This window comes from Sinocyclocheilus grahami, unplaced genomic scaffold, assembly GCF_001515645.1.
Source record: "Sinocyclocheilus grahami isolate Dianchi unplaced genomic scaffold, SAMN03320097.WGS_v1.1 scaffold632.1, whole genome shotgun sequence".
Classification (NCBI taxonomy): Eukaryota; Metazoa; Chordata; class Actinopteri; order Cypriniformes; family Cyprinidae; genus Sinocyclocheilus; species Sinocyclocheilus grahami.
This window is the reverse complement of record NW_015505811.1, coordinates 106,169-124,337: the sequence shown is the minus strand read 5'-3', so window position 1 is coordinate 124,337 and position 18,169 is coordinate 106,169. Positions and strand designations below refer to the sequence as shown.

The 18,169-nt window shown below is 37.7% G+C and overlaps 1 protein-coding gene and 1 long non-coding RNA gene across 2 annotated transcripts; one reads left to right on the top strand and one right to left on the bottom strand.

Annotated features, from left to right (window-relative positions):
- Positions 1 to 1,633: 1,633 nt before the first annotated feature.
- On the top strand, positions 1,634 to 7,811 carry LOC107558112 (caspase-3-like). The gene is made up of 5 exons (XM_016241726.1): positions 1,634 to 2,200; positions 2,399 to 2,521; positions 6,558 to 6,598; positions 7,091 to 7,223; positions 7,317 to 7,811. The coding sequence occupies exons 1-5, from the start codon at positions 1,918 to 1,920 to the stop codon at positions 7,637 to 7,639; spliced, it is 903 nt and encodes a 300-aa protein (XP_016097212.1). The 5' UTR covers positions 1,634 to 1,917; the 3' UTR covers positions 7,640 to 7,811.
- LOC107558113 (uncharacterized) lies at positions 2,059 to 3,552 on the bottom strand. Its single transcript, XR_001605459.1, has 4 exons — positions 3,453 to 3,552; positions 3,230 to 3,340; positions 2,377 to 2,493; positions 2,059 to 2,143 (listed from the first exon to the last, which is right to left on the bottom strand). It is a non-coding gene; the product is annotated as an uncharacterized lncRNA (long non-coding RNA).
- Positions 7,812 to 18,169: the final 10,358 nt, after the last annotated feature.

Here is an 18,169-nt window from a genome sequence, read left to right as displayed (position 1 = left end):
GTTGAGGGGATTTCTCAGTGGAGCTCTGATTCTGACCAGGACCCGCGGATTATCACCTTGTGTCTCTGTTATTGTGATTACTAAATAAACCTTACCTTTGCACTCGCACTTGGATCCTGACTCTTCTCTGAAGATGAATGAATATAGATGAATGAAGTCGATTTTTGTAACAAAACATACAAATATAAGTGGGATTTCTGATAAATGATACATAACACTTAATTCTGTAGGGAGTTTTGGTCTTGAATGACACAAGAATTGATCGCATTCATTGTAACAAGTTTATTTCTTGATGTACAAGTTCAAAGTATTGCCATCAATATACACTAAATATTTTAACCATACTTTCTTCTTTGTGTGCGTGTGTAAATCTGTTTAGTCGTAACTAAATTTACTTTCTCACGTTTATGAGAGCAAACATGAATAACGATGGAGTAATTGCCTCTGAACATTATTTTGAGTGACTTAAAGAGGAGTAAACTAAGTATTTGAATACTATCTATGGTAGAAGAATCAGGAATTAAACTCGTGCAGGAAACACTTGGGTGTTACTTAGGTAGACAGACATATGTACAGACATTCTTTTAAAAAAAAGTGCAATGTACGTAATAGGAATGTTTCTCTGGAGCTATGATTCCACCTTTGAACTTGTGACTACCATAAATACTAATTAAATTTTCTGACTTTGGTTGATTTCAAACAGTTTGATACACTTTATTCATTATAATATCTGTTGGCCAAAACAATGCTTTGTTATTTTAGTATGTTAATTTTTGATAACTTTAGAGCATTATTTAGAGCAACTTTAAAGCTAAATGAACCCTGAGAGTGGGAATTATATTCTTATATACCAGGAAAGATTTGGGTAGACAGATAGATAAGAGTGAGGAAGTCTGAGACCAGGGGAATACAGTGTGAAATTTTGTCAAAAGGAAAATTGCTCTGAAAATATGCATGCCACCAAACCACACGTATCCAGTATATTCTAACTGCGAACTCCATTATGTCTTTCAATTGAACTGAATATAATATTAAAAATAATTTAAAACAAATTTATTTATGCTCAATTAAAATAAAAATGAGACCGGCACTAGTCGTCAGACACAAGGGCTGTAACTATAAGCTGATAAGCTGAAGTGATTTTGACACAAATATTACATTTTTGTTATATCGGTTCCAGTTTTTCAGTCACACTTAACTTGGCTAAACTGTCACTTGAGTTTTATATGTAGTAACTGCATACTCCAAGTTTGTCAAAAACAAAAGAACATAAAAGTGCTTCAGAAGTTTTTTTAAATTTGTCGAAAACCCACATAATTGACTATTTAACGCAAGTTCCCATTGTGACAATTTACCACATAAAATGTTGCAACTTAGTTTGGTCAATATGTTAAAATAACTCAATAGCCTGTTTCTTGCCAAGATGTTACACTAAAAAAATTGGCGTAGGATTTACGAAACAAAGTTCACCTAGAAATTGCTAGTCATTTTCACAAACAACTACAAAAGAAAAGGCATCTAACATTGAATTAAACAAAGTTTTTAAGCAGAAAGACTGAAATTGTATTTTCTCGTAAAACAGACTCCAATAATCTTTATTTTCTTTGGAAACTCTTTTTTTTTACAGCGTGATAAACAGAGATTAATTTAAAAAAAATTAATCATCATAATAGTAAACATTAACTGGATCTTCCCAACAGTTTCTATTATTGATTTCAATTGATATTCAAGAGTAAATACCTAACAAGCACCTGAAAGGTTTATTCCCTTTTAGGTTAGCAGACATTGAAGTTATTTGAGTTGTATAATCACAAAGGTGATGACACAAAGGTATTGCCTAAGAGCGACATTCTCTATAAATGGCAAGTAACTTAGGGCTGGACTAGTATATATGCAGGCAGACGCCTTAACAAACTCATGCAGCTTATTCAGATACATTTCGATTGCATTGAAATTCAGAGTTTGACAGAAGAGAAAATCATGTATTTTTGTAAATTTCCTTTCACAGCTGACAAGAGAACGAAGAACAGGGTGTTGATAGTGTCTGTGGAGAACTTCTATTCAGGTGCAGGTCTGAACAAGAGGAACGGTGTGAAGAGAGACACTAGAAGACTTCACAAAATCCTCACCAAGCTCGGCTTCTCTGTGGACATCAGAATGGACATCGACGCTAATGAGATCTGTGAAGCATTTAAAGCAGGTAATGTGAGTTGATGAACTGACATTTTGTCTAATAAATAAAATCTACAATCTATGAGTTTGCATGGAAGAGATTTTGCCATTATGCAAAACTGCAGACAGTTATGACTGCAGATAATCACTATTTTAATAGTAATGACAGAAATGAAACTTGCGCAGCGCATTCAGAATACTCACTAACACTGTCCTTCATCCTCAGAGAGCAAGAAGACGGTCAAAGACTGTTTTGTGGGCATCATATCCAGTCACGGTGAGGAGGGTGTTGTGTTTGGCGCTGATGGACGTGCTGTGAAACTGGCAGAGATCTACAGTTACTTTGGAGGCCCATCAATGGCAGAAAAAAAAACGTAGTCACAGTTGCTATAACATTCCGGATTTAGATTCCTTTGACTTTCTGGCACTATTCAGTCATTTTAGACCGAAAAATTTTATGTTTTGAAGTTTTTACATCGCTTTATTCATTGATCATTGGAATGGTACGAAACTATGTGAATACCAGTGTTATTTTACTATCATTGAGATATTATTATAGTTTTCATTAATATTTTGAATCAGTTTTTATATTTTGTCATTTAAATGTTTTTATTTAAAAATTGGTAATTTAAAAAAAAATCAGTAATAGAAATATATATTTTTTAGTAATTTTGTTTATTTTTCTTTTTGTTATTTGAGTACATCAAGTCAAGCTAAATTAAAATGACAAGTGCTGCATTAGCAATTTTATTTCAGTTAACTTTTTATTTATTTCAAGTAAATAAAATAAGTTGTAGTTTCAGCTACAATAACCCTGGAGAACCAACAAAAAATTGTGGACATGATTTGAAAAGTCTAAAAAGCAAAAAAGGTCTCTTGGGCTTGTCATGGTCAAAAATGACCACCATAGGAAATGAATGAGAAATACGAAAATATAGAGCTTTTTTGTGTGTGTGGGATTTCTCCCACAGCTGTTAAAAATGTATTGAATGTCTACTCACCAAATAAATACAAACGTTGAGTTTAAATTTGTTACAGATTTGAACAGAATGCTAACCTTCTGGCGTTCAGGCTTGTCGAGGGCATGAGTTGGATGGAGGTGCGGAGGTGGAGGCAGATTCTTCATTCTCAGAGGAAGACGACGGCATGTCTGAGCTCTTTTCCATTCCTATTGACACAGCAGTCATGTACGCCACATCTCCAGGTGTGACTTATTAACTCCAAAACATTGTTTGCATAGTTTGTAAAGTCACAAACACTTCAGTTCCTCGCTCACGTACGTTCATTCGTGTTCTAGGTTACGCTGCATTCATGCATCCTCTGGGCTCGGTGTTGATTCAAACCCTCTGTGATTTGCTAGAAAAGGAAGGAGGTCCAGAGCTGGAGATCACAAGACTTCTGACTCGACTAAACTACCAGGTGGCCTACAACTTTGAATCCAGAGGGAAAGTGTTGGGCGGCAAAAAGCAGATGCCATGTTTTGTGACCCGCTTTACCAGAGAGGTTTTCCCATTCATGGACAGTCAGACGGCAGCAGCAGCAGAAGATTTGAGCTTGACCTTTGCAGCAACGCAGCTTATCGATGAACCCAGAAGGTCACGGAAGAGCTCCATCAGCTGAAGATCGCAGAACAGAGACTGACTGCAAAGAACATGTGGAAATGTTAGATATCATATCATCTCATTTGATGAGATAACATATAATCACGTAAAGTTGCATCGGTAATAGGAAGTAAGGTGCTGGGAAACGTGCAAGATGTGACTTGATTTATAATGCTGTGTTTGCTACTTCCTTGTATTTATTTTCCTAAAGTAAAACAGTCATATTCTGTTTTATTTGACCGTGTATTGAAAAAAATGAAATATTAAAAAATATATTTATATATAAATCTTAAAGTGTTTATCTGTATTATACTGTATGTGATATTCAAATAAAACCTAAACTGAACTCGAAAGCTCAATGTCTTACTAAATTCAAAAATCAATTAGTGTTGCAAAGGCATTTTAATGAAACACCATTTCTGGGAAACACTTGTGTTATGATAATCCCGATCCTGTGCTGACTGTATGCCAAACTAGTTTCTGTGACTCAGATTACGACATATTCATACTTTGCCCTTGCTATATTTACTGTACTTGTAAGTGTGAAGTGTTTGTTAAACACTCTGTACTTTTGCAGTTGACAGCCAATCCAGACATGCAGGATTTCAACATGGCCTGTTGGTCACAAACACTAATGTCAGGTTTCATTTAGCTGTCTATACAGTGATGACTATTATTTGTGCTTATGAGATGTTCGGTATGCTAACTGCATGGCTTAAACTAGTGTTTAGTCATTCGTTGCACTCAGGTGCTCTTTTATAAATTAATAATGACTGCAAAAGGAGTTTGAACATTTTGGCTCCCAATGATGAGACATAGAAGTCATTGAAAATATTACAGTAACCCGAACTGGTGAAAATAAGAATGAAAATGAGATACAAAAAGAAAAGTAAAGAAGCATTAAACCATGTCTGGTATGCGAATAACACAAACTGATATAGAGTAAAGTATCTGGTGATTCTCAACCTACCGGAACTACTAGAATGACGCTGCAATACTTATCTGTGAGCATGAGAGACGTGCATCGTTTTACAGAACTGAAGTACTTCTTGACGTGAAGGATCAGAACACACTGTACAGAGAGTACTTTATCATGAACGGCAGACATCAGTACTAACAAGCCATCTGCATGAAGTCTACTTACAGTTTTACATTCATAAAGTATAAGCAGGTACTGATAAACATCTAAAGGCCCAAACAGTTCAGCTGATATGAAAAACAAGATTTGTTGTGTCATAAAATGAATACTTTTTTGTGATAGCTTAAATAATGTGGTGAGAAAAATTGCTATAAATTAGTCTATAAATTAAATATTTATTATTATTTTTATGATTATGACTAAAATAATGCCTACCCTGAAAAAATATTATTATTATTATTAATAAATTGACACTGACAGTATTATTTAAAGTCATAAAGAGACCATAAAGTCATCCTCCACCAGGAGGTGCGTGTGAGAAACATTGAAATTTCATTTCTCTATTTTTTCTATTTTTTTTAACTATAAATATTTAAATCTGTTGATGACAAGAAGGGGCTCCTTACAAACAAGTGGAAAGTCCACACTTTATAAAAAATATTTCAAATAGCCAAATCCAACGTAACACATATGTGACAACACCATGTTCTTCTTCAGCAGCGGTCTAAACAATCAATTACATGTTGAAAACTGATTTACAATTTGAAAACTGGCACTGAGAAACTTGAAAAGCTATTGATACAACCTAAACACACAAAATAAGAAAAGCACGTCATCTTTCTTTGTGCTAATTATCACTGTGTCCTTTAGCCTTCCCTGTCCTACAGCAGCTGAAGTACAGAACTTCTGTGGGAAGAACAGGATTGCAGAAATCATTTGAAGCTGACACAATGTTGATCTGTAAATCATGCTGTCTGTCTACTGTGTACATACATATCCACCCTTCCTCGGAACAAATAAAGGTGTGCGATCTCACCCTAAAAGCTTTTGGAAAAACGAATATAGGCCTATGTTAAAACTAATACACACACACACACACACACACATATATATATATATATATATATATATATATATATATATATATATATATATATATATGAAGAGAGACACTAGAAGACTTCACAAAATCCTCACCAAGCTCGGCTTCTCTGTGGACATCAGAATGGACATCGATGCTAATGAGATCTGTGAAGCATTTAAAGCAGGTAACAATATTTATTCTAATGATTTAAAAAAATTCCAAGCAGAATTCATGTTTCATTTCTTCAATGCTTTTTTTTCTCTCTCTGGTTTCTTAAAAACACTTTACATAAGGTCATTTATTGGTGCCAAAGTCTCATGCTTGTTAATAATACTGTCCTCATTTATCAGCAAACACAGATTAAACACAATTTACCTCTGGCACAAACTCATTGTGTCACAATTTGATTTTGCTATGATCAGAAACGAATGAGTGAATCATATGAGCAATAAAACTACTAGTCAGTGACTAAAAGTCACACAAACTGAAATCTGGACATATGATACACAACATGAATGGAAGAGATTGTGACCTCATAAACCGCATAAAAACAATAGGAACAAATGAGCTAAAAAAAAGAACACGTGCAGAATCTGTCCATTATATTAAATTTCACACCACCACTAACTTGAACTAATTCTATGTCTTTCATCCTCAGAGAGCAAGAAGACGGTCAAAGACTGTTTTGTGGGCGTCATATCCAGTCACGGTGAGGAGGGTGTTGTGTTTGGCGCTGATGGACGTGCTGTGAAACTGGCAGAGATCTACAGTTACTTTGGAGGCCCGTCAATGGCAGACAAGAGCAAACTCTTCCTCATCCAGGTACATTTTGTGAAAACTTTCTCACAGACAAACTCCTCTGACCTTTTTAGCAAATATTGATGGCTGTGATGATTACATTCCACTTTAGAATTCCTTTGACTCTCTGGTACTGTTCAGTCATTTTAAGCCAAAAAATGTTGTGAATTTTTATTTTTATTCATCAGAATGGTATGAAACTTGGTCACATTTGTGGCAATAGTTATGTGAACACACACAAAAAAATTGTGGACATGACTTGAAAAGGCTAAAAAAAAAAAGTCACACTATACTGTTCACATGACTGCCAAAGGAAATGAAAGGGAAATATACAGCATTTTTGGGGGGTTTCTCTCTGATTATTGCATGGCTACTCAACATATGCATGCATGGATGTTAAATGCTGATTTAAGTTGATATTATTTCATTATTTGACCTGTTTATTTTTCTTAAAGCTTGAAACTTGTTGCAGATCATAACTGAATGTTTATAATTAACATAACTTCTGGCGTTCAGGCTTGTCGAGGGCATGAGTTGGATGGAGGTGCGGAGGTGGAGGCAGATTCTTCATTCTCAGAGGAAGACGACGGCATGTCTGAGCTCTTTTCCATTCCTATTGACACAGCAGTCATGTACGCCACATCTCCAGGTGTGACTTATTAACTCCAAAACATTGTTTGCATAGTTTGTAAAGTCACAAACACTTCAGTTCCTCGCTCACGTACGTTCATTCGTGTTCTAGGTTACGCTGCATTCATGCATCCTCTGGGCTCGGTGTTGATTCAAACCCTCTGTGATTTGCTAGAAAAGGAAGGAGGTCCAGAGCTGGAGATCACAAGACTTCTGACTCGACTAAACTACCAGGTGGCCTACAACTTTGAATCCAGAGGGAAAGTGTTGGGCGGCAAAAAGCAGATGCCATGTTTTGTGACCCGCTTTACCAGAGAGGTTTTCCCATTCATGGACAGTCAGACGGCAGCAGCAGCAGAAGATTTGAGCTTGACCTTTGCAGCAACGCAGCTTATCGATGAACCCAGAAGGTCACGGAAGAGCTCCATCAGCTGAAGATCGCAGAACAGAGACTGACTGCAAAGAACATGTGGACAAACTGGTTCATCTTAAAGCAGCACTATGTAACTTTTCTGTGTAATGAGCGAGTACATCATGAACTCATCTTCCAAACCGAGTTTTAGTCTTATTCCGAATCACTACGGTACACTTATAATAAGTACTTCTATTTGGAGTATTGTAGGCTGGTCGGGTCGTCACCACTGCGGAGTAACACATACCTGCGTGAACCGCCATAGACATAAACTTAGAGAAGTAGCTCCGGTTAGAATGTTCTTCCGCGGGGTGTGTGCTGTTCTGTTTATTAACCGCTACAGCGCCAAAAGTTACATATGACCCCTTTAACTCTTCTGTAACATCTGATGTGATGTGCTTTCTTAGCATTCCATTTATGTCCATTTATGTTTTTTTGCTATTGCTACCTCATTATGTATATATTCTACTTCTTCTTTCTATACACTACTGTTCAAAGGTTTGAGGTCATTAAAATTTTTAATGCTTTTGAAAGAAGTCTCTTCTGCTCACCAATTGGCTGTATTTAGCTGATCAAAAATTCAATAAAACTGTAATATTATTAAATATAATTACTATTTAAATAACTGCTTTCAATCATATGATTTTAATTTATATATTTTGTATTATTATAAAATATTATAACTATTCTAATATACTGATTTGGAGCTCAAAGGACATTCTTATTGCTATCAATGTTGAAAACAGTTGTGCTGCATTATTTTTTAAAAAAATTTTTGGTGGTGGTGGTAACCATTATACATTTTTTTCAGTATTTCTTGAAGAATAGAAAATTCCAAATAACTTTTTATAATCTTTTGTAACATAATAAATGTCTTTACTGTGACTTTTGATCAATTCAGTGTGTCCTTGTTGAAAAGTATTAATTTCTTTTAAAATGCAAATGAAAATAACTACTAATCCAAACTTTTGATGTAGTAATCAAAACAACCATATGAATAATTTAAGTTTGACTTATATAAGTACTGACATAGGTTTTGCTAGTGATAAACATTCTTAGAATTCTTGAAACAATGTTAAAATGTTGAATCTTAACACAATGTTAAAACAACGTTGAAGCTTAACAATGTTACAATTCTTCGACTTTTTAAATGTGATGAAATATGGAAGTGCGATGACTTGCTAGACATAACTGACCTAAATTAGAAAAATATAAAATAATAAAAAAATCAAGCAACTGTGTTTAGGGTCAAAAAGAGCACATTTAGATAAGGTCTGATGCAACTGACATTTTATTGAATTCCTGATGATTCCCGGAGAGAAGTAATGTCATAAAAAAAAGATGATCACATGCTGTTTGAGTTCAAAATAAAACTGAAAGAAAGGTTCAGCTGTCTGTGATTAAGTAATCATAATCATACTTTGCCCCTGTATATTTAGTGTAACTGAAGGTGTGTACACAGGATATTGCACATGAATGAATGAATGAATGAATGAATGAATGAATGAATGTGAAGTGACAGCAGATCCAGGCATGCAGGATTTCATCAGTGCACACAGCCTGCTGAGCACAAATGCTGATGTCAGGATCTATATGAATATATTTCACTCAAGAACACTGAAGGGTTTTTGCTCATTTGAATGAACGCAGATGAACAGTTTCTATGCTTCAGGAGTTAATTGTGTTTTTAGTTATGATAATTGCACAAAAAAAAAAAGTGAAGATGTATTCTGGTTTAATCGTCTCATCAGAAATGTACACAAAAATATATAAACCTGAATTGACTGCTGTAGGTGCCCATTGTGACAGTTTACCACGCTACACAAAAAGTCAAAGTGTGTTCAATGAATTGTATATTTCGTTTTGGGCAACAACGGTGAAAACAGTTTTTTTGTAGCCAAGACTTCAACGTTTGTGTCTATACATAAAACAAAAATTCACAAAACAAACCTACCGCGACAAATATTCCCAGGAGTTTGACAACTAGCCCCAGTCTCCTCTTATTGGGCTTCATTTCAGTGAATGAGAGCAATGCGTTACAAAGCGATCTTAAGACAACATCGCCATCTACTGGCAGAAACCTTTAACTCTACTGACCGACACCAGTGTGATATTTATGTTTGCCACTAGAGGGCGGTGTCGCAGTACACCTATATTAATTCCTCACTCATGTTACAACTTAGAAGGACCACATTGTTCAGATGTAATGTTTTTATTCTTGTTGGATCCCTTTATCTATCTGTCTGAAGCACGGATATTAATTTTAATTTGATCGCACGGATTTTAATTTTACACTCAGTGGTGTTCAAAGCTATAAAGCAATGCTATATATTTCATAGTTTAATGATATTCTGGATTTTTTTTAATTAATTAATATTTAATTTTCGTTTACATCTGACACACTACATTCTTATATTAGGTTACACTCTTAAAAATAAAGGTGCTTCACGATGCCATAGAAGAACCTTTTTGTCTAAATGGTTCCATAAAGAACCTTTAACATCTGAAGAACCTTTCTGTTTCACAAAAGGTTCTTTGTGGCGAAAGAAGGTTCTTCAGATTATAAAAAGGTAAGAAAGAGATGGTTCTTTAAAGAACCTTTGACTGAATGGTTCTTTGTGGAACCAAAAATGGCATCGCTTGAAGAACCTTTTGAAGCACCTTTATTTTTAAGAGTGTAGGCCTACATAATTGTTACATAATTGATATAATTCTGAGCTTATAGTGAAGTGAAGTGAAGTGAAGTGAAGTGACATGTGGCCAAGTATGGTTACCCATACTCGGAATTAGTGCTCTGCATTTACCCATCCAAAGTGCACACACACAGCAGTGAACACACACAAACCGTGAACACACACCCGGAGCAGTGGGCAGCCATTTATGCTGCGGCGCCCGGGGAGCAGTTGGGGGTTCGGTGCCTTGCTCAAGGGCACCTCAGTCGTGGTTCCTATATGAAATAAAAGACTAAAAAACATACTTTGGGGGTTAAAAATATCGATACTGCCATGTGATACGGAAATAAACACAGTATGGTACACAAGAGCCATGTAGGCTACATTATAGCTATCAAACGTATTTATCATATGTCGTGGTTTTACCATCTGATGCCATCACATAACTATACCCACAAAACAAAATCAAGGAGCCAGTTTCATAGCATTAAACACAGCTTTGCAAAACAGTGACTGAATGCAACTTAAAGCCATTCTTAGCACCTCAAGTGTTTCCTGGTCAACTCTCCCTTAGTCTGGACTGTCATTTTTACTCACCACAACAACCACAATGAACTGTCCTGGCCATCCCGTAATTATGGGCTTCAGCAGTTTCCTTGAGAGCGGACCCATATCCTCCTGGGACCCAGGCATTGACTTCTGTCCTCTATAGAGGACATTATATTTCAGTGCATTTCTCTGAGACCCTACTACTACCATCCCTGATAGCACACATACATCTTGGAGACGTCTATTTGATGTCTGCATTGACATCTGCAAGACGTATTTTTTAGAGTGTTTGCTCATCTGCAATACGTCTATAGGATGTTTCCTTTTAGATGTCAAATAGACGTCTATTAGACCTATATGAAATAAAAGACTAAAAAACATACTTTGGGGGTTAAAAATATCGATACTGCCATGTGATACGGAAATAAACACAGTATGGTACACAAGAGCCATGTAGGCTACATTATAGCTATCAAACGTATTTATCATATGTCGTGGTTTTTCCATCTGATGCCATCACATAACTATACCCACAAAACAAAATCAAGGAGCCAGTTTCATAGCATTAAACACAGCTTTGCAAAACAGTGACTGAATGCAACTTAAAGCCATTCTTAGCACCTCAAGTGTTTCCTGGTCAACTCTCCCTTAGTCTGGACTGTCATTTTTACTCACCACAACAACCACAATGAACTGTCCTGGCCATCCCGTAATTATGGGCTTCAGCAGTTTCCTTGAGAGCGGACCCATATCCTCCTGGGACCCAGGCATTGACTTCTGTCCTCTATAGAGGACATTATATTTCAGTGCATTTCTCTGAGACCCTACTACTACCATCCCTGATAGCACACATACATCTTGGAGACGTCTATTTGATGTCTGCATTGACATCTGCAAGACGTATTTTTTAGAGTGTTTGCTCATCTGCAATACGTCTATAGGATGTTTCCTTTTAGATGTCAAATAGACGTCTATTAGATGTCTTTAAGATGTTTATGATTGAGAATGTATGTAAAACTGACATCTGAAAGACGTCTGTTAGATGTTTGTCCACAGCAGATGCTTTCCAGATCAAGAGATCTTTAACAGACGTACATGTGCTATCTGGGACAGTTTTCAGCCTGGATGTCCTGTACAGAGCACATTCAGGGCTTTTCAGAGATATCAAATGTTTGGAGGTTTGATCATAAACACTCCCTCTCCTTGGTCTTTAAATATGACTGATATCGACAGAATAATCAAATTTAGCACTCTTAGGGAAATATGATGATGTTTTGTAATGATCAATTCAGTCTGGCTAAACTTGTTTGTCTTAAATAAATAGCTCAGAAAAATGTTATGGGGTTTCAGATTGGAATATGACTTTTTGTTACGAAGCAGGGCATTATTTTCATACATGTCTTCTGTAGAGGACACCAGGACAAACGGCATGTTAATCAGGCATTTTAGGGAGACACAACAAGTCAATATATAGGGAAAGAAATTATAGATGAATATTCCTATGAAATATGAGATATTCTTATGAACAGTGTTGGGGAAAGTTACTTTTAAAAGTAATGCATTACAATATTGCGTTACTCCATAAAAAAAGTAACTAATCACGTTACTTAGTTACTTTTTTGTGGAAAGTAATGCGTTACGTTACTTTTGCGTTACTTTTTAAATCTGGACAGGGCTTGCTTGTTTGTTTTTAAAATAAAAAAGTTGTATTTTTGGCAAATATAAAAGCCTTTGCACACCAAAAGTGAAATGAATAAGCCTCAGGCTGAAGGGAAAGTACATTTACGTCCGTACAGTAGAATGCAGAAGAAGACATTTCAACACACTTCAGCAATAAAAAAAGACACACAAATGTTTGTCTAGAGTAATTTGTGCTTATTAGTACGGTTGAACTGGATCATCGAAGGTCAGAAGCAAAGACATTGGTTAATAGAATGGGATTAAATACATAAAGCATATTTGTGTTGTTTAACATTTAATTATTGCAGGTTTGCGTCATATTCTGAGTTGCATTATTTGTATTCATTTTGAGGAATACTGAATCTGTGTTTTTTTTTGTGAGCGAGATGAATTAATGCATATTCACATTTATTTTGAACTACAGTAACATCTGATTTCTCTCAACATGGGGACAGGAGAGCTGTCAATCAATAAATTGGGGAAAAAAAGTTACTTGCGTTACTTATTTGAAAAATAACTTCGATATTCTCTTGTAAATGAAAAAGTAATGCGTTACTTTACTAGTTACTTGAAAAAAGTAATCTGATTACGTAACTCGCGTTACTTGTAATGCGTTACCCCCAACACTGGTTATGACACACTGGGGATTTCCCTCACTACTGAAGACTGGAGACTGGATGGAAGGAAGGATGTGACCACATATGGAGTGACATTTGGTGCAAACACCACCTCAGTCCACTTACTGTGGTAATCCACTAGGAAGACGGCAAAACGGCAGTCAGAAGGTCCACTCTGAAACAGCCTGACTATATCGATCCCTAGTTTCTGCCATAGGTCAGATGGCAGACTGTGATGCATTAGGTCCTTGGAGAGATTTTTAAAGTCCAATAAATCAAAAGAAACGATGGCTCAGCCTGTAGAAGCATGTAAGTGCAAGGTGATGTTTATTTACAGTGCGCCATTGAAAAGGCAATCCAGTAGTGAAATTATTTACATAGTAAGTGCCCAGTCCAAAAAAAAAACGTAGCCCCCCTTTTTCGGGACGATGACAAGGGGGCTACTCCATTCACTGTTGGAGGGTTCAATTACTCCCAGCTGCTTCATCATCTCAATTTCCTCCTTCAAGGCTTGACAAGTTTTTCAGGTATTTGGTAAGGCCGCTGTCGTGAGGGGGTTGTATCTGTAAGGTGGATGGTGTGGTGTACCAGTTCTGTCCACCCAGGTCTCTGACTGAACAGCGATGGAAAACGGTCCAGGAGGTCTTGCATCTCAGCCCTTTGGGGTTCATTCAGATGGTCCAATTTCACTGATGCAGGGTGTCTGTGGTTTCAATGGGTGCTTCTTTCCATTCTTTCAGAAGATTTATATGATACGTTTGGTGAGATTTCCTCTTATCAGGATGGTGTATCGTATAGGGCACTGGTCCCATCTTTCTTACCACAGTGCATGGTCCTTGCCACTTGGCCAACGTTTTAATCGTGGAGGTGGCTAACAGTAACAACACCTTCTGCCCTGGCTGCAACTGAGGAAGTCTTGCCTGTTGATCGTACCATCTTTTCTGTGCTGCTTGTGCCTGCTGTAGATTTTAACCTCACTTGCTCTCTGTAGCGCTTGAGCCGGTCTCTCATCTCCAAGATGAACATAACAATGCTCCTCTCTATTAGCTGCCAGCGCCATCCAAGCTTTCTTCAGCAGGTCCAATGGGCCTTGAACTTGCCACCCATACAGGAGCTCAAAGGGGGAGAAACCGGTTGAGGCTTGAGGTACTTCCCTGTATGCAAACAAGACAAAGGGTAGCCACTTGTCCCAGTCACGTCCTGTGTCTGCAACGAACTTCCACAGCATGGTCTTCAGTGTCTGGTTAAACCTCTCTACCAGTCCATCAGTTTGAGGGTGGTAGGGACTGGTTCTCACCGCCCTGTTGGTGGAGCTTCTTCATCAGGCGGGACTTTTGGCGTCATGATAGTACGAAATGGGAAGGCTTCTGGGTATCTTGTTACATAGTCACAGATGACCAAGATGTATGGATGTCCCGCACTGCTCTTCTCAAGTGGCCCCACAATGTCCATGGCAATGCGGCGAAAGGGGGTGGATCTGATGGGCAGCGGATGTAGAGGTGCTTTGCCCCACTGATGCACAGTACTGTTTTTTTGGCAAGTGGAACATGTGGTGCAATATGTCTGAACATCAGTGTACATGGTTGGCCAGTAAAATTGTGAGCTAATGTATGAATATGTTTTGTGTTGGGCCAGATATCTTGCCCATGGAACTGTATGTGCAAGATGCAACACTAGGGGGCAACAAGACATGGGAACAACCAAACGTAAGACATCACCAGTTTGCACATACATCACATCATTTTCCACAACGCACTGTTCATAACACACAGTAGACTCACTTTTACAACCAACTTTAGCATAGTTTTAAAGTTTCATCTTCCTGTTGCATTTCACCAATGTTTCCTGCGACCTGTGAGCCATTACCCTCAAGACCCTCCATGGAAGGTTTAGGGACTCGAGTATCCATGTACTTTATCAGGCGCCACTGTCAGCATGTCTTTCTAAGGCCTTTGGTCCCGCCCTGCCACAGTCTATTGTCAAAGTCTGGCAAAGGCTGTTGACCTGCCTTAGTTTGGGCCCTTGTCAAATCAGGAAATTATATTTCAGTCTCTTCAGTAGTCACATTAAAGCACGCCATGCTGGTTTCATCTGGCCAGAGGAGAACTGGCCCCCGACTGAGTCTGGTTTCTCCCAAGATTTTTTCTCCATTCCTGTCACCGATGGAGTTGTGGTTCCTTGTCACTGTCGACTTTGGCTTGCTTAGTTGGAGACGCTTGACTGACTAATTGCACAGACACTACTGGAAGAGAGCTGAACTGGATGATGATATCACTGAATCATCAATGAACTGAATTTAGTTAGTAAAATGACTCTTTGTTATTGTCTTGCATTATTGACAAAATATTTTCCTGTTTGACACTGTAAAGCTGCTTGACTCAATCAGCATTATATAAAGCGCTACACAAATAAAGGTGACTTGACTTGACATTAACATCAGTATCAAAATCAGTTTCAACGTTCACATTAACATCAGGGTCAGTGTTCACAGTAATATTAATCAGATCACTTAGCCCCAGCATGTCCCTTCCCAAAATCATGTCAGTGGGTAAGTTGTCAACTACTGCAACATTTAGCAGGTACACCTGTTCCTGCACACCAACCAACACTTCTGCTCGAGGATACCTCTTTACTTCCCCATGTACACATTGTACTGCAGTGATAGTAGCATAGTTAACATTTGAGACATGACAAGACTTGATTATAGACAGTGAACTACCCGTGTCCAGTAATGATTTCACAGGTTGTCCATTCACAGTAATCTCCAAAACCATTTGACAGGCTTGACTCTCCCCACCAAAGTCAGTGACACTGTCCTCTTCCCTAGGGGCATAACAAAATCTTACTGGGCACAATGAAGCCTTGTTCCCCGACTGCTGACACGAAAAGCAAATATGTTTTTGACTAGTGACAGCTTTGAGCACTTGTGTACTCTCTTAAATTCTCGAGAATGGTGACTGAGTTCAGACCCACTTCCATCAGTATGTTGGGTGTAACATGCTTGACCTCTGGGTGGTTGAGAGCGAGGACCAGTTTGGTGAGCGTTCATGTACTGCTGGGCCAACTTTGCTGCAGCAAGACCTGATGTAGGCACATGATCCTTAACCCAGGTACGACTGTCATAGGGGAGCACTCGAAGTAACTGTTCCAAGATAATGAGCTCTCTGACCTCCTCTTTGGTATGCAGATCTGGTCTCACCCAGCACTGGTAGAGATTCCGCAGACGATTATATGTTTCTGTTAGAGACTCCCCCTCTGGTACTGTTGCTGCCCGTTGGCAGTAAGTCTCTGGGGAAATATTGAATTTCTGCAGAAGTGAATCTTTCAGGTTGTCATAGTCATCTGCTTGATTCTCATCCATGGCAAGCAATGCCTCCTGTGCTTATCCAGTCAACAATGGTACCAACCGACTGCTCCATTCCTCTCTTAGTCATCGCCAAGTTGCAAGCCGCTCAAACTGCCAAAGGTAGTTCTCGATGTCGTTCCCCGTTTAACATTTAATTATTGCAGGTTTGCGTCATATTCTGAGTTGCATTATTTTTATTCATTTTGAGGAATACTGAATCTGTGTTTTTTTTTGTGAGCGAGATGAATTAATGCATATTCACATTTATTTTGAACTACAGTAACATCTGATTTCTCTCAACATGGGGACAGGAGAGCTGTCAATCAATAAATTGGGGAAAAAAAGTTACTTGCGTTACTTATTTGAAAAATAACTTCGATATTCTCTTGTAAATGAAAAAGTAATGCGTTACTTTACTAGTTACTTGAAAAAAGTAATCTGATTACGTAACTCGCGTTACTTGTAGTGAGTTACCCACAACACTGCTTATGAAAATGTTGCAAATTCATTACTCCCATTATAACACTTCTTTTTCATTATGGTTTGCCCCAAAAACACATTAATATGCAAGTTAGATGCAATGTATATAGAACTGGGAATGACAATTTATGGACATTTTACGCACACATTGCATAAAGTAAAGTAGTATATCAAATCATTCTGTTATATCTTTCATAAATCAGTTGAGAATCATCTTTGTACAAAGTTTGGTTAAAAATAGCCTGAAACTTAAAAACTGGTGAATTGGTGAATGAAAACATAAAACATTGTTTTTGCCTATACATGCCTTTTCATGTCTATATATACGTATATATATATTTTAATAACTTACTTCTGGCGTCCTCTACAAAGGACAAAGAATAAAATATATTATTTTCAAAAAAGTTTTTTCTCCATTTGTTTCTTATGCTCCAACCAATGTAATGATGTAAACAACAACAACAACAACACAATTCATAAAACTTTTTTTTCTGGTTCTCAGGAGGATGTGGGTTTTTGATTTGACTGATTTTTACGTAGAAATGGCAACAGCGCACGATCATTCATGTTTTCATAACCACTGGCCAAATTAAAAAACGAAACTAAAATTAAATCATCTTTGAGAGCAAGAGGGCCCCTGGTGTTTCGGGGGCCCTACGCAGCTTGCGTATTTTGCGTATAGGGAGGACCGGCTCTGCTAGACATATTTTAAGACCTAAAATTCACCATTTAAGGAACTGAGATGATTCTGCAAATTGGTCTCCAGATATCCAGACACTGGAAAGTGAAGTTAGCGTCTATATGCAGTTAACACACACTCAGCTTCACATTTGCCGTTGCTGGAATGCGTCTATGTGTGTTAAGTTGAATTAGTGGATCACTCCGTCTCCTCCGTGAGACCTAATTGCTCCTTCCTGGCAGCCGTCGGCATCCCAGGGGCCACAGAATCCCGTAACCTACCTTCCATGCCGTTTGCTAATTGAAATAGCTAATAAGATCTCAGAGGACCGACTTTCCAAGCCTCTTCATTAAAAACAGTGGCAGTGTGTCAAAACACATAATTGTGCTGTAAACACGTGGAAATATTTAATTCTGGACACAGCTTTTACAATTTTGTGACCGAGTTTGCAGTCTTGCTTATTATTTACAGCCTTCTGAAAACAATATATTCCAGTGTCCTCATCATCACTCAAAGCTGACTTTAAATCA

Bases quoted from the DNA above. Each gene is read 5' to 3' on its own strand.
- LOC107558112 (XM_016241726.1), top strand. From the start codon at position 1,918: ATGCAGCTTATTCAGATACATTTCGATTGCATTGAAATTCAGAGTTTG. The intron at 2,522-6,557 runs GCCCATCAATGG...GTTACTTTGGAG, and splicing joins GATCTACAGTTACTTTGGAG to GCCCGTCAATGGCAGACAAG. The intron at 6,599-7,090 runs GTACATTTTGTG...TCTGGCGTTCAG, and splicing joins GCAAACTCTTCCTCATCCAG to GCTTGTCGAGGGCATGAGTT.